The sequence below is a fragment of the Corylus avellana genome, chromosome ca5 (genome assembly GCF_901000735.1).
Source record: "Corylus avellana chromosome ca5, CavTom2PMs-1.0".
Classification (NCBI taxonomy): Eukaryota; Viridiplantae; Streptophyta; class Magnoliopsida; order Fagales; family Betulaceae; genus Corylus; species Corylus avellana.
This window is the reverse complement of record NC_081545.1, coordinates 13,907,289-13,933,239: the sequence shown is the minus strand read 5'-3', so window position 1 is coordinate 13,933,239 and position 25,951 is coordinate 13,907,289. Positions and strand designations below refer to the sequence as shown.

Sequence of the window (25,951 nt, the reverse complement as noted above, 5' to 3'; positions counted from 1 at the left end):
GATGCTACATAGGGTGATCACACTATAACAAGTGTAGTCATCCCCACACCTGATTATTCCTATAGGAAGGTAATAACTTCCAGATGGAGGTTATCTGATAAGAGGACACAACTCTTGGTCAAGAGTTGTGATTGGGACTCTATAAATAAAGTCCCATGAGAACATATTTTTGTAACAATTCCATTCTTACGTTAGTCTCTCAAATTCTCTTAGTCCTCCATTGGACTTCCACTCTAATGGGAGAAATCCTTTTAGAAGATCAATCAATAAATTCTACACATACATGTGTGGAAATTCCAAAAGAATAACACAACTAAGCCATGCTACTTGGAGATGGCTACATCAATACCCAGAGGAGGAGTTTAGCTACTCATGGAGGTGCTAAAACAAGCATAAGCCTTGCCCATTTTCCTCTCTTAGCTTCTCCAAAGCCTTAGAACAAAATGGATTTGAAATGAGGTGTGTCCTGTACGCTAGCTGCTTCCCCCTACCAGTTCTTGCCTTGCTCTATTTAAAGAGAATTCTTTACATTTTCTTCCTGCCCATACTGCCTCTCAATGAGAATATTTTTCTTCTTTTGGTTCTACACTACCTGATGTTTCATGCATGGTTCTTCTTTTCTTTTTGATTTCTTTTCCTCTATCTATCACCATGTGCTCACTTTGTGATAGTTTCTCATAGGACTCAACATCCACCTCATCATCATGGGTTAAGACATGGGTGGTAATTCTTAGCTTCAATTATTAACTTTATCCTTTAATGTCAATATTTGTTAACATGGGTAGTGGGTAGTTTACTTAGATTGTGCGTAGTTATCTTTAGTTATGTGGGTAGTTTTTTTTAGTAAAAGTAGTAATCATTGTTGTATTAAGTTTATATATGTGTGTCATTAGAATAGGAAGAGTAGAGAAGAAAGTGTTTGTATTGTGGTATTCCTCCAGTCCTAAGTGGAGATTTGTATTGTAGTTACTCCCACCCCAAGTGGAGATTATCAGTTTATCTTTATTGACTATGACTGGGACCTATCAATTGGTATCAGAGCCATCATATCCAAACCTTCATCCTTCTAAACAATCTTACATCTTAGCCATGACCCTGCGAGAAGAAATTGAAGTGATCTTTGATAAGATAGAGGAAAGGCATTGTGAATTCCAGCTTCGATTTTCCCAGCCCTTCTATTCACTCACCGAAAAATTGCCCAAAATCAGCAACAGTTCTAGAAACAACTGCACTCGCCGTCTAAGAGCCATATGCCGCCGCTCCACCCATTCCGCTGCACCAGTGGATTTTGCTCCGCAACACAATCGTCTCCCCAGCCCAGTTCCACATCTTCCTTTGTGGCTCAGCAATTGCAAAAGAAGATGATGTGCTTTCTTCATTTGGCTCAGAACCAAAAAAAAAAAAATTGACAACGATCCCTGCAATATTGGACACACCTTTCACCATAACAGTTACCGCACTAGTTTCTGCACATCAACCTTGTGCACAAGGTTCATCTTCAAGGGAGGGGGAATAATAGTGTCTCATAGGACTCAACATCCACCTCATCATCATGGGTTAAGACATGGGTGGTAGTTCATAGCTTCAATTATTAATTTTATCATTTAATGTCAATATTTGTTAACATGAGTAGTGGGTAGTTTACTTAGATTGTGGGTAGTTATTTTTAGTTATGTAGGTAGTTTTCTTTAGTAAAAGTAGTAACTGCTGTTGTATTAAGTTTATATATATGTGCGTCATTAGAATAGGAAGATTAAAGAAGAAATTGTTTGTATTGTGGTATTCCTTCAGCCCTAAGTGGAGATTTGTATTGTAGTTACTCCCACCCCAAGTGAAGATTATCAGTTTATCTTTATTGATTTTGACTGGGACCTATCACGTTGCTGTCAGGTTTGGGAAGGAGTCTCTTCCCATGCCTTCTCCTTACTTTTTTTAATGCTTTTCATGAGAAGGTTTTGTGCACTTTGGGGATAGCTTGCAAATTCATGGGATCCTTTCCTTATGTTGTCCATTAACAAGTTGGATTTGTGATAAGTGCTAAAAATCCATATTTTTAGCCCCTTAATTTATATTTGTTAATCCCTTCATTTTGTTAGTTTGTGCAATTTTACTTCATTTTTGTGTTTTATGTCTTTTTATAGGTTTTTTAGGAAAATGAAGCAATTCTGAAAATTGGAGCATAAAAAGCAAAAAGTGGGACAAGGTTGGAGATGCGATCGATCCTAAGGGACCTATGACCGAGCGCAACCTTGTACGCACAAGAAGAAGACTCGATCGCAGGAGTGCGATCGAGAGCACATGGGCTGCGATCGAGCGCACCCGTGCGCTGGAGATAACTCATAATGCGGCCAGCCTCCTTTTTCCATCCAAATTAGGTATTCCAAGTCCTAGTTGTAATGGGACTAAAACCTACGAATTTCCTAGGGTTTCTAGAGTTTCTAAGGTTTTCCTAAGCCTATAAATAGACCTCTAAGCCTCACAAATTAAACACACACAATTTCAAGGTGAAGAATTGGAGGCTCTTCAAGGAAGCAATTTTCAGGTTTATTCTTTTCCTTTTATTTTATTATGAAGATTTTTAGCATCAAACTCATGTGTAACTAAATGTTTTAGTAGGGCTAGACTGAAGCCCTGATTATGTTTCTTTAATATTTCAATATTGGCTCCTTTATGATAATCATATTGTGATGCTTAACTTGATTAATTCATGTTTTATCGAATTCCTCATATGAATGTGTTTGGCCAACATATGCATGTGGTATGGATTAGTTATTTAAATCAATTTGGATGATCGAGTTTTGGGCTTAATAGAGGAACAAAAGAATCTCCTCACGGGTTCTTTGGTTAATCAACATAAAAAACCAGGAGTAGACACCCATGCCTTAGGTTCCATATATTTGTCGATTTCCACAGATTTATGTTTTCTTAAAGAACAACTTAGTAGACACCCATGCTAAATCCTTTAAGGAAGAAAAGAATTCGAGTAGACACCCATGCCTAATTCGTTGCTTAGGGAGATCAATATATTAAGGAGTAAACACCCATGCCCTTAGGTTGGCAAACTTTAAGTATTCATAATATGATTAGAGCATTAGCATATTGTTATATTATTTGAGCATGATTAGTGGTGGATATCAAAGCTCTACATTTATCTTTATTAATTCAAAAATCAGTCTTTGTCTTGTTTTAATTACGAAATTAATTTTAAACATAATTTACGTCAATCCTCGTGGGAATGATCACGCACTGGCACCCTATACTACTGTTTTGATCTTGTGCATTTGCGAGTTAAAACGTAGCAAATATTATCTATTAATTTAGGTAATATTTGTCACAACAATTTGCATAAGGAAACACGTACATGGTATCTTTGAACAGCTAAGGTAACTATCTAGGAAAGACATTACGTTCAGTCCACATATATCTCAACAAGGAAATATAGCTATAGACAATTGGAAAATAGCATCTTAATGTAAATGACATTTATTTTCTTCCTCTATAAATTATCATTTACAGTGTGTGTATATAAGGTCTACAAGTCTATATAATAAGTGAGAATCGAAATAAGATTTTTCATGTGATATCTCCAAACTTTTCATGATATTAGAGCCATAACTCTTGCGACAATGGCTTCCAACAATTCGCCTAACCTTTCTCATCTAATCAAACTCGATCGCACAAATTATAATTTATGCATTACTCAATTCCTCCCAATCCTCAAAAGCAATGATGTCATGGGATTTGTCGAAGGAACGAATACATGTCCAGCCAAATTTCTTCCTGATAGTAGTGGCAAAACAATAACTAAAACTGATCCAGCCTATCTCAAATGGCAACAACAAGACCAAATAGTGCTAAGCTGGATCATATCCATGCTTAGCCCAAGTGTTCTGTGCACAGTTGTCCATCTCTCTACTTCATGTGAAGTGTGGGCATCGTTGAATAAATGGTATGCCTCTCAATCCCTATCCAAAACACTTCAACTCAAGCATCAACTTCAAACCACCAAAACAGGAAATCTCTCAATCTCTGATTTTGTTGACAAAATGAATTCTATTACTGATGATCTGGCCTTGGCAGGTAAACTAGGGGATGAAGACGATCTAGTTTTATTGATTCTTAAAGGTGTTGGGTTATCCTTTGAAGCGACAGTGAATTCGATTCAAGCTCGTGAAATGCCTCTCTCTCTTGACGATGTTGTTGGGCTGATATTGAGTGCTAAATCACGACAACAAGAGCTGTTTGCGAATCCTACAGAAAGCATCACTTCAACTTTGTACACAAATGGGTCCAAACCTAACCATGGTAGAGGAGGTCCTCCACACTTCAAATCATGTTTTGATCGTGGTCGCAAGCGTGATTTCTCTTTGACACCTCCACTCAACAACCACTCAGGTTTTCATAAGCCACCAATCTCGGATTCAACAAGGCCACTCTCTCCATGTCAAATATGTGGTAAGACAAGTCATTCTGCAATCAATTGTTTTCATCGTATGGACCATACATACGAAGGGAGGGAACCCACAAAGAAACTTACAGCTATGATTGCGATGCCCACTGCAATGGGGACTGAGACTGAAGATACATGGTACACAGATAGTGGAGCTGGTGAACACATCGCACCAGACTTAGCAAACCTATCTCTCCATAATGAATATCGAGGGAAGGACAAGGTCATAGTTGGAAACGGTGCAGGTTTGCCTATCTCGAATATTGGTTCATCAATTCTCCGTTATAAATCTCATCCTTTTCTTTTTAAGCAAATACTTCACTGTCCCAATGTTTCTACTAATCTGTTTTTAGTAAATCGCTTTGCCCGTGATAGCAATTGTTCTTTTATACTCATTGGTTCTAATTTTTGGATCAAGGACATCAAGTTGGGGAGGACGCTTTTCCACAGTAAGAGTGAAAATGGAGTTTACCCTATTCGTTTAGGTTGGCATCTGTTCAAGTCTCCTATGGCTTTTCTCTGCAGATCCACAACGTCTTCTATTTGGCATCAAGGTTTGGGACATACCTCTGCCTCCACATTAGGTTGATTGTCCTTCAATAAGTCAATAAGTATTCATGGAATGCACAAACATGCACCATTTTGCAGGTCTTGTCCTTTAGGAAAAAGTCATAAACTACCTTTTAAATTGTCTTTGTCTCGGTCATCATGTCCTTTAGAATTAATACATTTAGATGTCTGGTCTTCTCCATGTCCATCTATTAAAGGTTCTAAATATTATATTGTGTTTGTGGATGATTTCTCTAAATATTCATGGCTATATCTAATGCAATTCAAAACTGAAGCATTCCAATATTTCCAAAAATTCAAATCCTTTGTTGAGAACATGTTCTCAACCAAAATTAAAAGCTTTCAATCTGATGGAAGAGGGGAGTACATTGACACTTCCTTTCAAAATTTTCTCTCCTCCAACGGTATCCACCATATCATGTCTTGTCCGCATACACCCAAGCAAAATGGTGTCTCGAAGCGTAAACATTGACACATTGTCGATATTGGCCTTACACTTCTTGCCCAAGCTGGGATGGATACCAGTTTTTGGGTCCAAGCTTTCAATTGTGCAGTATATCTCATCAACCGTTTACCTACAAAAGGTCTTGACTGGGTGTCCCCTTATGAAACTCTGTTTCATCGCTTTCCGGATTATTCTTATTTCCGAGTGTTTGGGTGTGAGTGTTTTCCTTATCTCTGCGCATATAACAAGCATAAACTTCAATTTAGGTCTACTTCATATGTGTTTTTAGGATATTCTCTTCACCATCAAGGGTATTAGTGTCTAGATCCCAGCACAAATCGTGTCTATCTTTCCCTTCATGTTGTGTTTAATGAAGACTCGTTTCCCTTCAAGATGTGCAGGTCAGCTCCAAATGCCTCTATTGTTGTTGTTACAAATATCTACCTAAATTAATAGACAAATAATTGTATGTTTTACCCACAAGTACATGAGGTCAACATAGTAGTATAGGGTGCAAGTACGGGGTCATCCCACGAGGATTACTAATTTTGCTTAAAATTAATTCCAAAAGTAAAACAAAACAAAGATTGAATTTTTGATTTGATGATAATAAAAAGGTAGGGCTTTGATATCCACCACTAATTATATTTAGATAATATGTCAATATGCCAATGTTTTGATCATGTTATGTATATCTAATATTTGTCAACCTAAGGGCATGGTGTATACTCCTTAAGCTATAGATTTTCCTAAGCAACGAGTTAGGCATAGGTGTATACTTTAACTCTTTTATTTCTTAAAGGATTTAGCATGAGTGTATACTAAGTTGTTCTTTAAGAAAGCATATATTCTGTGGAAATCGACAAACACATGAGGCCTAGGGCATGGGTGTATACTCCCGGTTCCCCATGTTGATTAACCCAAGAACCCGGTGTGGATTTTTTTTGTTACTTTTGTTAAACTCAGGACTCAGTCATCTAAATTGATTTAATTAACCAATCTATACCACATGCACATGTTGAGAAATTCATGAAAGCAGGCATTAACCAAGTTAAATATCACAACATAATCATCACAAAGGCGTCAATATTGAATATTAACTAAGCATAACTAGGGCTTCAATCTAACCCTACTAAATAAATTAGTTACACATAATGAAAGAAAAAGGAAAAGGTAAAGAAAGAACCGAAAGGTAGCCTCCAATTCCTCTCCCAAAGTTGTGTCTTTTCCAGCTTGATTATTCTCAAGGTTTAGAGGTCTATTTATAGGGCTTTAGAAGTCCTTGTCACACTAGTAAACCTAGAAAATTCATATGGTTTTATTCTTATTACAAGTAGGAGTTAGAAAACCCTAATATGGAAGGAAAGGGAGTATGTCCACAGCTTCTAGAATTCTCCAACGCACGGGTGCAATCGATCGCAACCCGTGTGTGCTCGATCGCAAGTCTCCTGCGATCGATCACACTACCAGAAACTCCACTTTTCCAAAATTCTCTCTTTGAGCCCAAATCTTCCAGATTTACTTCCTTTTCTTCCAAAAGCCTACAAAAATAAGGAAAACACATAAAGGAACTTAAGTGGCATGAATTAACTAAAACTAAAGGATTAAAACATGTAAGTTAAGGGCTAAAAATATGAATATTTTAGCACTTAAAAACTATCATGGATGCCTCCTCTCCTATGGTCTCCTTGACTATTTCAGTCCCTACCCAATTGCCCAATACAGCCATAGTGCATGCCCAAAGCCCATCCGAAGAGAGTCCATTGTCTCTCCATGCTCCTGCTAGTGATCCAAACCAAGAGCATCTCCCTGCCTCAACTGACGCGCCTCCAAACATCCCAGCCCCTACATCCTCTAGTGACACCGAGAATCCCCACCAAGGCCTATCCGATACTAGCTCACATGCCCCTCCAACCTCTACCCATTCCATGATTACTCATTCCAAATGGGGAATTGTTAAACCAAATCCAAGGTATGCTTTACTTGTTTCTATTGACACTGATCTTGTTGAACCCTCTAATTTTGGATAGGCACAGAAACAACCTGAATGGCGTGCGGCAATGTGTTCTGAGTTTGATGCTCTGCAATGTAATGGTACTTGGAGTCTAGTTCCCCTTACTCTGGATCTGAATGTGCTCTCCAACAAATGGGTCTACAAAATCAAGCGCCGTTCCGGCGGTTCTATTGAGCGCTTCAAGGCACCTCTTGTAGCAAATGGATTTCACCAACAACCGCGCTTGGACTATAATGAGACCTTCAATCCTGTGGTTAAACATACTACTATCCGCACTATTCTTGCATTGGCCACCTCCAAGCGTTGGTCCATTCGTCAACTCGACATCCACAATGCCTTTCTCCATGGTCACTTGACGAAAGAAGTTGATATGCGCCAACCCCATGGGTTTGAAGATCCCATCTTCCCTGATCATGTCTGCCGCCTTCACAAGTCCCTTTATGGTTTGAAACAGGCCCCTTGGACTTGGTTCCAAAGATTTTCGGATTATCTTGAGGACCTTGGTTTTTTGGCTTCACAAGCGGATCCCTCCTTGTTCACTTATTGTCATAACAACATCCTTCTGTACCTTCTCATCTATGTTGATGATATTCTCATCACCGCTAATGATGTTTCTCATATTAGTTATCTCATTCAAAAATTGGGCTCCTTGTTTGCCATGAAGGACCTTGGCCAATTGCATTACTTTCTTGGCATTGAAGCTTCCTACCAATGCGCCTCCTTGTCTCTTACTCAAACAAAATATGCCACGGATCTACTTCGCCGTGCTCAAATGGACTTGGCTAAACCATGCGCTTCTCCAACTATAACTGGTCAAAAACTTCATGCCACAGAGGGCGATCCTCTCCACGACCCTACTATGTATCAGAGCATTGTTGGAGCCCTTCAATACCTTACCCTCACTCGCTCCGACCTTGCATTCGGGTCAATCAAGTTTGCCAGTTTATGCATCAACCACATTCCTCCCATTCGATTGCCATTAAACGGATTCTTCGCTATCTTAAGGGCACTATCACTCATGGGCTTCTCTTTCACGTTGGTCCGCTTCGCCTTGAAGCCTATTCTGATGCTGATTATGCAGGCTGTCTGATTGATTGCCGTTTCTACCGATGGTTAGTGTGTCTACCTTGGCTTTTGCCCAATCTCCTTGAGCACTAAAAGGCTGGCCATTGTGTCACGTTCCAGTACTAGCAGCTTGCTCTCACCGCTGCTGAACTGTCGTGGCTTCGTCTTTTGTTAAAGGAACTAAACGTTTTTCTCCCTCAGCCCCCCTCAATTTGGTGTGACAACATCAGCTCCATTTCTCTTTGCTCTAACCCATCTTTCATGCTCGTATGAAACATCTTGAAGTTGATTATCATTTTGTTAGAGAAAAAGTTGTCAACAAGGAGCTTTGTGTTCATTATCTTAACACTGTTGACCTGATTGCCGATGTGTTCACTAAAGGCCTCACTAGTGCACGGTTTAGATTGTTTCGGGACAAGCTCATGGTTCGGGATCGCCCCATGAGCTTGCGGGTGTGTATTAAAGGAAACTTTGACAATGACTCTGTACAGCAAGCCAATTAGACTTGATATGCATTCATGGGATCCTTTCCTTATGTTGTCCATTAACAAGTTGGATTTGCATAAGAAAACATGTGCATGGTATCTTTGTACAGCTAAGGCAACTGTCCAGGAAAGGCATTACATGCAGTCCCCGTATATATCTCAACAAAGAAATATAGTTATAGACAATTGGAAAATAGCATCTTAATGTAAATGACATTTATTTTCTTCCTCTGTAAATTAACACCTACAGTGTGTATATATAAGGTCTACATGTCTATGTAATAAGTAAGAATCGAAATAAGATTTTTTATTTGATTCTCCAAACTATTCATCTTTCACCTCTTTTAGTAATATAAGCATTCCACTAGCCCATGACATCTTCACATGAAACAAGTCATGGGCTTTGAGAAAAGCTGTCCACTTCAACTTTGTTAATTCATTTCCTGTCCAATTTCAGGAGTCCACCCGGCATATCATAGGCTTTAAATCCCATGTGACAAATGTATCCATGAGCCCACCAAACTCTGAATCTATTCTTTCAGCTTTACTTCAACCTCGGTTTTGGCCCTCAATACATCAGATTTTGGTATTCAACATGAAATAACAAATTGTGTCTCTCTGAGTTATCTTTCTAAAGCATTCTGCCTTGCCTTAATCCGAATTTCTGAGTTGGGAGTTATGGCCAAAACAGTACAGAAATGTCCATGGTTAAATTGCATAAGTCAGAATTTCATGGAATTAATTGCATTTTTCTTTAAGAACATGAAAACATAGAAAACATAAAAACTGCACAAAAACATCTAACATAATAAAACTAATGAATTAACGTATGTGAGTTAAAACGCTTGAATATGCAATATTTGACACTTATCACAACTTTAATCTAACCTCATGCAATAAACATGCCAAATTATAAAACAACATGATATTTTACAGGTGTAAAAATAATTACGAAAGTTCACAACTTAGTATATAAATCACCAAAGGAACTCAGCCCATGCAGTGAGCTTGGATTAATAGGAAATAGTCAAGAAGATTGAGCACTTTAGAATTAACATGCATTTTGAGAAAACTTGTGAGCATTGTCTCTGTTATTGTGCCATTATAGAAAAGTAGTACATTTTGAAAGCAATTGAGGAATAATTTCGAGGACAAGACACATTGTATTTTGTTGCAGATAATCATGTTGAGAAATGCTACGGACCCATAACTTTTCTCAAATTATTGTTTCCAAATTGATCAGGAATGGACTTGATGTGTCAGTAACAGTGATTACATTTACAAAAAAACCCAAATACAATGATTTCCAAGTCCAGTGTCAAAAACACAACACAGGCAAAATATTTTTAGTTACCTTAAGAGGGCGAAGGACATAATAGATGTACTTTGGTTTTGGCTGTCACCTTCGTAGGTCTTTTGGTGTTATTCCAAAGGTTGTGTTTTTGCTTCAATCAAAGCTTTGTGAAGAAAAAAACCACCAGTGATTTCACCTATGGAGCTTTCAGCCCAATTGCGTCTGTTGGTATCTTTTTTCTGAGTAATTTGATCCTTTCAAGTTTCACTTGTTTATTGCAATCGCCAACGCATGTGATCCATTAAGGAATTTCAACGTTACAAGAAAGGACAATTTGATAATATAAAAAAAGAAAGAAAAAAATAATTTATTTTTTCATTAATTTTAACAACAAACACTAATTAAGGGTCTAATTTGACAGGGAAACGCTCTAAATGAGAATATTTTCTCTTAATGAAAATATTTTCCCATAAATGTTTATTTCCCAGTTAGGGATAAGGGACAAGAGTCAAGACCTCCTCAATTCCTCGTACTCAAGTTGATCGGTGAAGTGATGAAATATAGGGTCGTGTTTTTCTAACAAATTTCTAAGAAAAAAGCAAAGGAACTAAAAGTACAGCTTTCTCGTGCCGGCACCGGAGAATGATGATCTGTTGGAGGATTCTGAACAGGAGGTCTTGGAACTCCTGTCTCCGGTGTAGGCTGTGTCCGTACACCTCTCAAGCTCTGAACCCAGGTCCGGTTGCCTCGTCGGAGCTCGACCCTCCGTTTCGACGGTTCGCCTCTCGGATTGCCTTCTCTACATCCGCTTCGACGTCGTTTCGGCCCGCTGAGAATCGAATATTTGTGTGTGCCTGCTCTTCTCGTACTATCTAGGCTCGTTGGTTTTTTTATGTTTGCTCTTGTTTCGTTCATCGCCGTTTAGTTAATATTAACGTAGCAAATGGTCATTGTTCAGACTGTATATGGAGTTTGATTTTGTTAATGATGCCAATTACTGTTGGTTCTTGCATTTAGTTATTGGTGCTCTTTTGTGCAGTGGATGCAATTGTAATTGAATAGCTTCATGAACGCAAACACGCATTCTAGTTTGCCAAGCTGGTGTCATTTTTTCACCTTGAATTTCAATTGCTATATTAAGGGCCTATGCTTGGTGCATTTGGCCACCCAAATGGGTTCTGACTAAGTCTATTGTTTCAATGGTTGATCTGGGTGTACTGGTTTTTTTTTTTTTTGGTGGGCATTGGGTATTTCAAATGATCCTCAATTAATCCATCAATCATGTTGATATGAGTTGTGTCTTTGACGCAATGATAATGTAAACGCGTGTATGAATACCATGTTATTCGAGATCGTGTTTTCTGGGTTTCTTAATGTTTCCTTATCAATTTTGTAGTTCAATATTCCATATACTGTGAAGAGATGTTGGTTTTCAAGTAATGCTTTGGCGGATCTTTCGGTGGGTGGGATAGTTGATGTGCCATTAGCTCAAACCGGTGAAGGTATTGCAGAATGTGAACTTCTTAAATGGTTTGTGCAAGAGGTGAGTGAATGATGCTAATGATGCCTGTTTATGTCTTATAATTTGTTTGTTGATTTAGATGCATTTGCTGAAGGCGTGGTTGGTTTTGTGAATTGCTGGCTTCCACTTCTTCCTTGTTCCAAACTATCGGCACCCTCTTCCCTTATTTCTGAATTCTCATTAGGTTTCGTGTATGTGTCAGGATGCTTGTAGATGTGAAGTCTTTGGTTGTGTTTGGTTTAAGTTTTTTCTATTGTCCTTGCTGGAAGATTTTTCTTCAGTCTATCAAATATGTATTACAGGCAGAAATAAACTTTTTTGTCAGAATTCATTAATTGGTTTTAGCTCAAACTGTAGCATTGATTTTGCTATTCTTAGGTGTGGACTCAAGGCTTCTTTTGCCTGAATAATGAAATTCGTAACTCTGCTGTATATCACCTGCTTTCTGGTTGTTAATCTGTGTATATACCTATCCATTCTACCCTAGATTCTGTTTTGACTAAGTCAGTGCAAATAATTGTTGATATGATTACTCTGGCAGGGGGATCAAATTGATGAATTTCAACCAATTTGTGAAGTTCAAAGTGACAAAGCAACTATAGAAATAACAAGTCGTTACAAAGGAAAAGTTGCTCAAATTCTCTATGTTCCCGGCAACATTGTAAAGGTGAGAGAATTCAAGTATATCATTTTGGTGAACTGACCATGTTTTCATTCTCAACCTTATGATGGTTCGATATGTAGTTTCAGTTTTCTAAGTGGCCGTGAGAGACAGCATGGGGGAGTTAATTTGGTATCCATCAAAGACCGTGTTAAATAGAGCTGCTAGGAAGCAAGTCTTAAAAATCAAGACTAAATTTCACTTTTGCATTGATTTGACACTGAAAGAAAATTATTATTATTATTATTATTATCCTGATATTGCAGGTTGGAGAAACACTTTTAAAAATTGTTGTTGAGGAAGCTCAGGTTCCTACCCTGACTCATGATGTTTCAGAAAACCCTGTTCTAACTCATGATCGTCTGGAAAATGCAAAGTCACTTGGCTCAGAGCTAAAGAAAAACAACATAGGCGGAGTTCTATCTACACCTGCTGTTCGGAACCTTGCAATGCAACACGGTGTAGATATAAATGATGTCCTGGGAAGCGGTAAAGATGGGAGGGTATTAAAAGAAGACGTGCTTAAATATGCTGTCCAGAAAGGAATCATCAAAGATCCTTCTGCTTCCTTGATTGCTGATGTGGGGAGGCAGTTTGTTGACAGAGAAGAGGATCAACCCCATTTGTCATCTGAAGTTAGAGGGGACTACGAGTATGAAGATAAGACAGTTCCCCTGAGGTAATCTTGGATACAAGCATGAACTTTTAACACTTTTTTAAAAAAAAAACAAAAAAACAAAACAAAACAAAACAAAACAAAATAGAAAAGAAAAAGAAAAAGAAAAACCAATAGGATTCTCTTCCATATAGTTTGCGACATTGAAAAAACCATGATGAGTCAGACAGTATGGGAGTTTCATTACTATAGAGGTGTTATCGTTCACTTTCATCATAGTTTTGACTTGGTGAATAGTAACTAGGACTCCATGGCTTGTGCAGCCATTGTCTTGCTCAGTTTTTTGCATCTAGCCAATACATCGGATTACATTGCCTGGGGTTTATTGGTCTTCATTTAAAAATAGTCGATACAAGTGTGAGATTAAGGTGACCAATCTAATACGAAGATTTGATGCTGTTGCAGTATTGATGTGCACACAACTCCTTCCAGTTTGTTATTTGGCAATGTATAGTTTATTTATGTGCAACGTAATGAATTAATTTGAAAGATTTTTCTTAGTAGTCTAACTGTGACAAAATTAAAGTTAAAGGCAAGTTACTTATGTTTTTTGTTTCAGGGGTTTCCAGCGAACAATGGTAAAATCAATGTCCATGGCTGCAAAAGTTCCACATTTTCATTATGTGGACGAGATAAATTGCAATGCGTTATCGAAGCTTAAAACGTCTTTCCAAGATAATAATTCTGATCCAGATGTTAAGCACACTTTCCTTCCATTACTGATTAAGTCACTTTCAATGGCCTTGAGCAAGTATCCCTTTATGAATAGTTGCTTCAATGACTTGTCACTTGAGGTCATCCTCAAAGGTATGTAAATTTGCTATTTTAACTGCTTCTGCATTTACGATAAGTGGATATATGATATGACATTAAGTTGATAAAACCTGACTTCTATATGCATCATATCATGTATCATACGTGCTCATATGAGTACTTTCTCTTTGAAGCAGTGGGTATATGACATTCTTGCTTCACTTCATATTCTAGGCCATTTTTTAGTACGTGTGCTTATATATCATTTTGTCGTAAAATTGTGGATGTAGGACATTGAACATGTATATATGCATGTTTCGTGAATTAACTGCATTTTTTTTAATTGATTTTGTTTATTTGTGGCCAACACTGGAAATTAGAGTAAAATAAATCAGGAATGTTAATTAGGCTCCAATGTAAAGACATATTATAATTCTCTAGCTTTTATTACATTTTTGGAGTAGATAAAGGTTTACTACTACTATTTAAGTGTCCAACTTTGTGTCTGATACAGACATAAGAATATGTGAAACCGTGTTTCAAATGCGATTTGCTAATTAGAGTACTACATTTATAGTGAATATCGCTAGACTCATCTCGATTGCTTCAAAACAAATTGAAATGATTTAGCTTCAAACGGTGTACAAGCTTGTTGATGTGGATGGTTTATAGGCGTCAGCAACTAATTGCTTTCTGAGATGTGTTAATCAGTGTCCGGCCGCAAATAATTTTATAAGCATTGTTAAATGTTTGATACTAGTTGTGTATTACTATAGGTTCGCACAATATTGGAATTGCCATGGCTACTCCATCTGGTCTAGTTGTACCAAACATAAAGACTGTTCAGTCACTTTCAATCTTGGAGGTTAGTTTTGTGGAACTTCTTAATTTTATCTTCTTGTCTGTTCACATGATATGAAATCACAAACCACCTTTATTTTTATATTTTTGTCGGTTCACATGATATGTGAAATTTATTATTCTTCCAAAACTTCTTGTCAATTTTTTTTTGCTTAGTTTACCAAGAAAAGAAAGTTAATTGTCCATCTCAAGCTCAGTAGTTTAGGCAATGGACTATGATATTTTCCTTCATCCAATAGTATATATTTTATGTGCAAACAGCTATTTTAATAATATTTGAAGCTTTTGACTTACATCAAGTATTGTGAAAGCACATAGAGACAAATTGCTTGGTAGTTGCTTCTGTGCCATATCATGTACTCCTCTGCTACTGCTTCTTGGGCAAAAGATTGCTGTGACTATAAGATTGTAATAAGGGAAAATAACATGTGGTTAACTATTAAGCTTGAAAGTAATTAGTTTGAAATTTAGACTATAGAAATAGTCCGAATTTAATGCCTAAATGCAGTGCCTTTGGTTGTTGATGTCCTGTATATACAAGTGTTGAATTCCCTTCAACACATCATGATTTCATTCTTGTCTACTTTTTGATGTGTGTATTGCCAATGTTCTTTTTTACTAACAAATATTGTTTATATTTTTAGATAACAAAGGAACTTTCAAGGTTACAACAAGCTGCATTGGGTAACAAGCTTAACCCTGAGGATATTTGTGGCGGGACGATAACATTAAGCAATATTGGAGCGATTGGCGGAAAATTTGGTTCTCCCCTCCTCAACTTGCCTGAAGTGTCCATTATTGCAATTGGCCGGATTCAGAAAGTTCCACAATTTGCAGATGATGGCAATTTGTATCCTGCATCAATAATGACTGTAAGCAAGGACTTATTTGTCTTGGTTTCATATCTCCAATATTATTATACCATAAGAATGAACACCTTATTGAAAATAAAACCCTCTTAACACTTTCCCCCCAGATGATATGATCATAAATCACAGCATACATCCCTCATCGTTCAACGCAATGCTTTAGTCATTTTGTTGAAGCGGAAGAAATAGATTCTTAATTTAGAAATGTTTCATGATTTATGATGATTAAAACATATGTTGTTTGGTTATTATTCTTAATTTACTTTGTTCTTAACATGTAATTAACCCTTTGGTGTTGACAGATGATATAATTTACCCAATCTGACATTGTGTTTTCCTTCTCAGATTAATATAGGTGCAGATCATAGAGTTTTGGATGGGGCAACTGTCGCAAGATTCTGCAATGAGTGGAAACAATTTGTTGAAAAACCAGAGCTGCTCATGTTGCATATGAAATGATATGTCAAAGAAACCTCTTTTACTGTGGCATTAAGATCTTAAATTTATAATTTTTTGTTAAGATATCAATTAAATAATTAAATTATAATTTTTTTATCAGTTTAAGTTTTTGAAACATAACTAATAATTTAACATATTATTAAAACTACATGTTTGGCCTCACTTATTAAAGGAGAGTTTAAGGATGCATGTAAGGAGGCTTTTTTTTTCTTTTTTTTTTTTTTTTTTTTTTTTGAGTGATTGGATATTAGTAATAGAAAGATTGGATTTTGGGTCTTCAGTCTTTAGTGTAATGTAAATATTTTGTTCACAAACCATTTGGTGAGATTTCCTTCTTACTTACAATTTGTGTGAAATCCAACTCCAGCTGAATTATTTTGATAGTTGGTGATCCCAAATTTATACTCAAAAGTTATTGCAACTCTTTCCCTTGTCTAGAGGACTCTTGTCTTATATCAAAAATAAAGAGACAAGTTAGATATCCCTTCAAGCTTCAGGAAAAAACCTCAATTTTTTAGATAATAGGGTTCATAAATGGATAAAAGATTTTCCTCATCAAGAAAACGATGATTGAGAAAAATTTGCAAAGCTAAGCTTTAACACTCCTAAGAATGATGAAGAAAGACGAGCGGAAAGCAGTAGTTCTAATAAAGAAGCTTTTGCAATGAAAAATATCCAAATCTCAATTATGCCAGGAACAAATCATGATATCTCACATTAATATGGTATCATGATATCTAATATTTCAATATGGTAAGTACTTTATTCTGAAAAATTATCGCACTTCCTTTTGATATCATGATATTTGATATCTCAATATGGTTGCAGGTGGAAAGCACTTCCTTCTGAAAAATTATCGCTGTCAAAGGAATTGATGGTAAAGAAACAAAGACTAATGTATCATGATATCTCACATCAATATTCTTGGATCAAGAATGAAAAGATATATAGATTTTTAGTAAGATGGATGCCACTTTGAGTATCATGATAACATCCTCTACTGCATAAGTTGACATAGCAGTGTATTTGTCTACAGGCTTTCTGAACTCTTTTTTTAATCTAGAAATCTTCTTTAACACTGGCCAATAATCAATATATCATCGCATGAGAATAATAAAATCACCTACTGGATTCTGGAAGTTTCTTCACAGACACTAAATAATATAATTTAGCTGCTAAATCTCTTCCATCTGGTCACTTGTGAGGCTTCAAATTCCATTATTACTTTTATCCAGCCGCCGGATTATTTTATGGCAGCTGTGTAACGCATTGTTTTTTGTTTTTGTTTTTGCTCTTATTTTCTTTCATTTTATATTGCTATCCTCCTGGCTCCACTAATTTATGGTATCGTATGCCACACGCAAGAACATAAAGGAGGGTCACGCAGGATTTCATTGGAATGCATTTAAGCATCCATTACCGAAAAGACATTATCTGATTCAACGAAGAGGAATAAAGATCTGTTCAACAGCTACACTGATATTCAGACAACGTATTTTCTGGGACAAAAAACTACAGTAAGATGTGCATACAGTCAAGACAATAGCACAGCCAAATGGTTCATCATATGTATATATCTCTCCTTGTAATCTGCAATTTACTTTGACTTCTTCCGCATTCCCATCCGTGATTTTGCAAACCTGCATTTCTTGTTAAGAAAAAACCCTTGGCCAGATTTTACAAAAAAATATATAAATAAAATGAATGTGTTAGACAGGATACTGTAACCGCATGCCCTCTCCTGCTAGTGATGAGTACAGAAGTGTGCCTTGCAGATGATTCAAAGCTCCAGTTGAACAGGCGGTATCCTTCAGATGTGGTATACAAGCAAAAGGTCAGGATAGCAAAAGTATTCAAACACTAGTTCATTAAGTATTAGTCCAGGTTGACTAAACACACATTAAGGCAATAGCATTCAAATGACATCTGTCATTTTCCATTTAATTACTTTCCAAAATTGCCCATCTGATGAAATTGTAGGAAAGATGGCAAAATTCTGAATGCTTGTGATTACTTGTGATAGATAAAAGGGGCATAATGGGAAGGTGAATGGTTTTTGCATTTTGACTTTCGAACATGGGCAATAATTTTGGAACAGCCAAAAATGAGAATCTAGAATATAAATTTGGCCAGGGGAGCAACAATTGACCAAACATGTTGAAAAGGTGACCATCCCACTAGCAGTGGAGTAATTCTATTTAGTAAGCTCTTATATAACTGAATGACGTGGCAGCTTTAGCTCTAGCTTCTGCACTTTGCTTGTTCTATAAACCTCGCAAAAGCAGGAGAGTGATTGCCATGTCATTCAATTATATAGCAGTTGTAAAGGAGTACTAAATAGCATTACTCACTAGTAGTGAACCAAAAGAAGATCAAACTACTGCACAGTAAGTGAACCAAGGGTGGATAACAGGAAATCTGGCAGTCCTCCCAGGATCTAACAACGCAACCAACAGGGATATATCTTGTCTGAGCCTTATTACTTTCAACCTCCTGATCAAACAATGCATTTTGACCACTCCAATCACCCACTTTCTGACTCTCTCTTTCATCTCAACGTTCTCTCCCCTTAATTCTCCTTAATTTTCTCTTCTTTTCTCTTTCATCCATAACTTCTCTCACCTTTGTATCTTAACAGGGCTTCTATTACACATTCCAAGAGGCTATTATATATATATATATGAGAGAGAGAGAGAGAGAGAGTGCTTGTTATCCTCTTCTTGCATTTAATAAATGGAATGAAGATACATCAACAATGAATCCAAAACAACCAACTTTCCCATTTTTTTATTTTTTTTTTTAAAAAAAAAGTCAGCTATTTTTGTTGACTCGATCATATTTCCTTAAAATCTGTTTGAGATTGTGTTTAAGAGCCTTAAAAGTACTTTTAGTACTTAAAAGCTCCTTCAGGCAAAAATATGTTGGTTTGGTAAAAAACTTAAGAAGCACTTTTTTGCTCTAAAAATGCCTAAAACTGTGTTGCGGGGATAGCTTGAAAATGAGGTTTTTCTTCAAAAAAGCTATTTCAGGCTTTTTCTATAGACAAAAACTCTATTTTCTAACTCAATCCTAAATATGCTCTTAGTGTGCATTACAGAAAATATATCATGTAGGGTGGAAAAAACAGAAGAAGAATGTCCAGATACTAGGCCAGCTTTCATGGAAGAAAATCAGCTATAGTTTCCTTCAAAATCATAATCAACACCACAAAAGACAGCAAACAAAAGTACCTGAAAGTCAACAAAGGCAACAGGAGCCCCATATGTGTTCTGCATCTTCAATTTTAGATACCCTGGACATCTGATGGAAACAATCAACCAAAAATACAAAAATTACACCCAAGTTCTACATACTCTAAAAATAGAAAATATTCATGACAATGTAATCAGCTACTAACCTTGAAAATACTTGAATTAGCTCTTGCTCTGTACAAGTTGGCCCCAAATTAGCCACAAAAAGTGTTGGACATGGGGTAACATTTTGTGGAACATTAGGCGCAGAAGGATTATTCTGTTGTAAGAAATATCACCAGAACTTTAACAGTTAGAGAATAGTTCAAGCACATAGAATAGTTCAAGCGCATATCATATGACATTGAATTTAAAATGAAACCAGGTATCCAGAGGTGAGGGTCACATAAGACATGGAATGACCCTATAGATAAGTCTTGTTTAAAGTAGCATTGTGAATCCATTGCATAGCAATACTACATTGCAAATCCTGTAAAACATGTAGTCAGGATGCCTACTAAACTTCAAGATTAACTTTTGATGTACATGGAGTAATTTCTAGAAGCATATTTCAGGCATCATATCTATAAAGGACTTGAAATCATTGATAAATGAGAAATCCCTTTTTATGCTTCATGAACATTTTTCTTATTTTGTTTCTATAATCACCCGTAGAAATTGTCTCCATGAAGGGTCACTTTAATGCATCTCTATAGTCTTGTACATGTTAATGCAGGTTTCCATCAAAAGCTATTTTTGTTCAGATCCCAAAGACGTAAATATTTCAAGGAAGAAAAAGATCAAATGTAAATTCCAGAAATAAAGAAGTGAACCATGTTTTTCAAAATGAAAGAAAGATATTGGTACTTAACATTAGAGATTAAACATCAGCTATTATTATGTCTTCAGAAGTAAAAAAAGAGTCTAAGCTAGTTGTAAAGCTGACGTTAACTTAAATATGAAGTGTGTTGAAAAGTAACCTTACCAAATTTGCAGCTGCTGTCTCATTTATGGCTCTGGCATCAAAATTTCCAGGACTGGATAACAAAAATAAATAAATAATCAGATCGGTTCAGCAAATAAATATAAATGATAACTTGAGGGAAACAAAAAAGGAAAGAGAAAAGGGAGATTCTATATACTCCAACTTCAGGGAACCGGGCATTTAGCAAGCAATTTCACTTGGCCCTCAACCTTTTGGCTAGAAGTAATTATGTCCAACTAAAGATATGCTTATTATTGAGTTACAGTAATCACTTCAACATAATAAAGTTGTGCTTAAGCAGTGCAGATGACCTTTGTGCAGATGGATAACCAATCGTGTTGTAAGCAGAATTACCCATTCCAGGCATGTGAATGCTGCCAAGACCTGCTAGTGCCCAAGCGTGCAAAACATGTGCAATGTGAGCTTTTAGAAGTACGTGTCCTTCATGTGATCAAGTAAATAACTTGTACTCCAAGTAATATGTCAAAACAAAAAAAGCATCACAGCTAATGAAGCAGTTTGATTGTGTGCTCAGAGAGAGAGGAGGAGAGAGAATGGCACAAAGTATGCCAGAAAACTGGGAAAAGAATTTACAAACAAGGAGCTCTCTACGGAGCATTCCACAATCTCTAAGCAATTTTAGTCAATCTTACCAGATTCAGGAGTGCCCCTTGAAAACGTAGATCCTCTAGCTTTTTTATCTGAACCAAATCTTTCATCATCTGATTGTAATAATCAACAAATCCACATATTTCAGTTTCAAAACAGTACACTATAGAATAAAAATGAAGACAATCTTAAAGAGAAAAAAATCAAATGAGCAATAGACCTGTTCTTGTGCGCTTGGATCTAGAATTAGATTTTGCTAGATCAATATATAGGGTTGACCCCTTCTCAAGATCAAACACCATCCCCTGCAAGCAAGATTCAGAATAAAAAACTGTCAATGTTATCGTATCCAACACACTACAGCACTAGAGCACCATAATGCTTTGCCGCCACACCAATCTTTATGTCCTACAGTAACAAACTCATCAAAAGTACAAAGAAATTTGAAATGTGTACAATTGATCCATCAATCTATACCAGATAATCAGCAAAAATCAAGACAACAGAAGGAAATTGCAGATGAAACATAGATCAAGAAGCCTATAAAAGAGTACATATGGAATAACATATATGACGATTGCCCCCATAGGCCAGATCTCCATACGATAAAGCTCTCCATCAGCAAACTGCCTTTAGACTTGGCCTTGATCCAAAGTTGCTAATAAGACATTGCCTACTTGCTTTTATTGTGTTACATCAGACATGAATATGACCATCCAACATCAATATGATATCACTAACTTGCTCTCCCTAATTAATAAATTTACATATTAAAACAGTGCACTTACTGATTGATTATACTATACCAATTTTAACTCATCAAAAGTCATATCCAGCTATTTAGAGTTATAGAAGCTTTTTGTTGCAAAATTCAACCCTATTAACCTGCTTAATGATTCGAACATCTACATAGGGCTCTGAGTGTTTCTTAACTTGAATGGAATATAAATTACACACTACATAACTTTTCGACATGCATTTGTGACCATCACATACAACTACATAACTTGAATGGAATATAAATTACACACTACATAACTTTTCGACATGCATATGTGACCATCACATACGACTGAGAACATTACGCTACCTTACAAAGGTATCAATCAGTGCTATAATTGAACAAGTTACTTAGCATACATTTTCCAACTACTAAATGGAGAAATATATATGGTGTGATATCCTTACATTCAGTGCATGCAAAGCCACGATTGCCGACTGCTGATCAGAGAATACAGCAAATGCGAATGGCTGTCACCAACCCAAGACAATATTAGAGCACAGCAGATAAAGAGACCAAATAAATTTAAGAAACAAATATGCATGATTTTAAGAGACTAATGAATAAGGCATATCACGAATAGATAAATGCAAAAAATATAGTCCAGGAGGATGACAACTACAAATTATTTTATCAAAGAGCTACACCTAAACATCACCAAAAAGCAATCGCAAGATTACGGTTTCAATAAGTGCGATTTAAAAAATTACGTTTTCGAAATCACAAAGGCATTTAGTAAAACATGTTAAAAATTACTTTTTTTATCAAATATTTGTTATGCGAAATTGTGATTTTGGTTTAAATTCGCGCCTTTTCAAATAAGCACCCTGTAGCCTACCTATAAAAAACGCATATTTTTTTTCCTATTTTAGATTAAGTGCTTTTTAAATCGCAATGCCAAACGTCTTACGTTTTGTGATATCTTTTAAGAACGCAGATTATTCTTACGAAATCGCAATCCCAAACACACCCTTATACTGCAGAAACCCTAATTAAAATTATTTCATAGCCATTTGAAAATAATAAAATCTCGATCATGCAAAATAACCTAAATGAAAGGACCGAAAAAGACATAAAAAAAAACCCCAAAATGAAATACTGCTGCAGCACTCGCCCTAGTTAGTGTGAAAAATGTCTAAATACAGTACTGTGAACAGTAACCCACAGCCACCTTTTTTTTCTTAATTAGCTGCTCCTGCTGTCCTGCATCATGCATCTTGTTACCCTAAATGAGGTGAATGAGGCGTTCTGCCCAAAATCACAAAGGTGGGAATGGAATGGAACAAACCACCCCTTATTCTTTAAGTCTTCCAAACAATCCACCATTCCCCCACATTTCCTCTCCCCCAAGCGAACCATTAACCTTAATTTCACTTGCTTAGAGTGAAGAATTGACAGACTGAGCTTCACAAGCTAACAAAGAAGCAAACACTCAAGTTTATTACATGTAGCTTGTATCAACAAAACAAAAGTAAAGTTTCTCATGATCATTATTCATACAACACTATAATAAGAAAACGACATCTTTATCTTCGTCCTAAATTGCAGTAAATAGAGTGAGAATTGTAATATCTAACAAAACTTCAACCCTTTTTTTTTCTTTTTCATAAGTAATAGTAATCAAAAGTTCAAAACTTGTTGAAAGCTCCCTCCACTCCACCTCCATAAAACTCAGCTACAGTATCAGCTCTCTTACAATGTCATATTAACTCTAATTAGACGCCTGCATGCCCTCTAGGCCTGCAAAGCCCCAAAATCCTCAACTTCGTTCACTTCCTTAGCAAATAAGCCCCAAAAATGCACATGCCAAGCTTGACGCCAAAGAGCTCCATTCATGTAATACCCTAAACTCGGACTACCCATTTTAAATTACCAAAAATTCACACAACCCACCTGCCCAAAAATTAGTGCACACAGGACAAGAAACGAAGTGCAGCAAAATCAAATACCTGAGACGTTTGGGTCGGGGTCCGAAGATGGGAAGACTCGTAACCCGGGAATTCCCGGAACATATTGTAGATTTCGCGGGCCTTCACGTCCTCAGGGAGGCCAGCAACGAATAGGGTTCGGACTTCGTCTGGCAGACCCTGAAGGACCAGAGGAGGCGCGTAGGAACCGAACGGGGGCTGCGGGTGGGGTAGGTATGGCTGAGGCAGGTGGTGGTGGTGTGGCTGTGGCACCGCCTCCGTATGATGAAGTGGCGGAGGCACCCCGAGCTGCGGAGGAGCAGCCTGTGGAGGCGGTTGGTAGTAGGGGTAGTGGGGTGCTGGGTAGTAGGCAGCCATCTCGTCCATTTTGGAACCGGAAGAGTTAATCGAGACCTAGAAAATATATATATATATATATATATATATATATATAGAGAGAGAGAGAGAGAGAGAGAGGGGTCAAACTATCAGGCTTTCTTTGGCAAAAGGGTAATAGTTGGCCTAAACACTATTTATCATCACTTTCCAAAAAAATCAATATCAAAATATTCTAACTTTTTCACTTTTTATATCAAATCATTCACTTTTTATTATTATTCAAATAAAAAAATCACTACAAAACAAAATTTTTTCACTTTTTCATTTTTTTTATACGAAACATTCTTATATTTTTTCAGATCAATCTACATTGTCTAAGCAAATTCATTTACCAAATACCACCTCAATCATACACACTTCCCTTCCTTTCAAACTCTAAATTTTTAATTTTTTAATCACCCCATCAATATTTTTTGAAAATTTTTAGTGAATCCTCGAGTGCTCTGAACTCGCTTGAAGCCTTGAAGCTAAGTGGCTTTTAGTTTGGGGAATTTGATATTCTTGGCCATCTATATTTGCAAGACTATGATATTTAAAAATTTAGATTTTTATGAATATGTTGGTAATGATTATGAATATGATAGGATTTTTTAGAATATGAAATTTTTATCTTTTGGATCACTTTTAGGCGTTATGTAAGAATCTTATTATTCTCAAAATATCTTTATGTCCGTTTGTCCATATTGTCCATACAATTTTACGTAGGGGTGTTCAAGCGGGACGGTTATAATTGCTCTGTTAATTGTATAACCACTTTGGTAAGCTGTTATTAAAAATCGATAACCGCTTATGTAGTGACCCAAATAATTAACTAAACTTAGGTAGCTTAATTAAATGGTTAATTTGGACTTTGGGTCATTAGGAACAACTAAATGGGCATTTTGAGTTTTGGACTTTCGGACCGAACGTACGCTAAGATTGCCGGGCATACGCTCTTGTCTGTAGTAAAGGACGTATGCATAGGGACCATCGAACGTACGCTGACAATAGTACACCGTACTCTGGTAATAGTACACGGACGTACGCATGAGAACTATACGGACGTATGCTACTTTTGGAATACCCTCATAATATCTGGATGTACGCAGCCTTTGCATCGCTATGTAAATAGTACTGGACGTACGCTCCAATAGTACTCGACATCCACTACTTTTCAGAGTAGTTGGTAGTGCCCTTTGCTGTAAATACCCCATACCCTCAATGTTTCACACGCCCATTTACGCTCCAGGCTCTGCTAAAATCCTCTTGTGAGTTTTGTGAGTTCTTGGAGAATGAGAGGTGATTCCTAGAGGTTTTTTGGCTTCAATGAGGTAATCTTCTGAGCTTAGCTTGTTCCTAAGTCGTTATGTTGTTTAAGTGTTTTTCCATAATTAGCTTAGTTGGTAGTTTGTAATTTTTAGTTATGTTGTTGCTCTTAATCTTGGTTTAAGCATTGGTTAGCGTTTAATTTTTGTTCGAGTTATTTCCTATTGCATGGAGACCTTCTTTTAAGATAGAAGATCCTAGGAATCCTTTTGGTAGCTTTAGAACCAGTTTAGGAGGATACGAGGACGGTTGAACCAAATGAGGTTCTACCTGAACCTTATGGGCGGACGTACGGCCACGAGACCGGACCTACAAGCCTTCTAGGTGGACGTACGGCCACAAGCCTGGACGTACAGTCAGAAGCGTTCCACGGAACGCCAGTTTGGCCAGTCGTCTGATAACCTCTATTTTCATGTTCTAGGTTCATTTTAGTTGGATTTAGAACTAATGATAAGTCTTTTCTCAGTATTTGAGGTTATAGAGCCTCAAGGAAATTTTATGGAGAAGCCTTACGACCCGGGTGAGTACAAACTCACATGGATGCTTGTTGTTACTTTTCCAACATTGCACATCTATTTTATATATATATATATATATATATATATATATAT

General features: G+C 36.8%; 2 protein-coding genes across 3 annotated transcripts; one reads left to right on the top strand and one right to left on the bottom strand.

The window, feature by feature from the left end:
- Positions 1-10,754: 10,754 nt before the first annotated feature.
- Positions 10,755-16,220, top strand: LOC132180481 (lipoamide acyltransferase component of branched-chain alpha-keto acid dehydrogenase complex, mitochondrial). Its single transcript, XM_059593318.1, has 8 exons — positions 10,755-11,169; positions 11,720-11,866; positions 12,387-12,512; positions 12,773-13,185; positions 13,742-13,989; positions 14,712-14,800; positions 15,441-15,668; positions 16,011-16,220. Exons 1-8 carry the CDS (start codon positions 10,966-10,968, stop codon positions 16,122-16,124), a joined length of 1,569 nt encoding a protein of 522 aa, XP_059449301.1. The 5' UTR covers positions 10,755-10,965; the 3' UTR covers positions 16,125-16,220.
- Positions 16,221-17,497: 1,277 nt separating this feature from the next.
- LOC132180482 (RNA-binding protein L) lies at positions 17,498-24,062 on the bottom strand. Of its 2 annotated transcripts, none has more exons than XM_059593320.1 (10): positions 23,679-24,062; positions 22,137-22,199; positions 21,169-21,253; positions 20,993-21,061; positions 20,651-20,726; positions 20,340-20,391; positions 19,522-19,634; positions 19,355-19,424; positions 17,847-17,932; positions 17,498-17,764 (listed from the first exon to the last, which is right to left on the bottom strand). In XM_059593320.1, exons 1-10 carry the CDS (start codon positions 24,021-24,023, stop codon positions 17,722-17,724), a joined length of 1,002 nt encoding a protein of 333 aa, XP_059449303.1. In that variant the 5' UTR covers positions 24,024-24,062; the 3' UTR covers positions 17,498-17,721. The 2 variants fall into 2 exon arrangements, with proteins under 2 accessions (XP_059449303.1, XP_059449304.1); XM_059593321.1 differs by having other exon boundaries at positions 20,651-20,723; positions 23,679-24,061.
- Between the last annotated feature and the right edge of the window lie 1,889 nt (positions 24,063-25,951).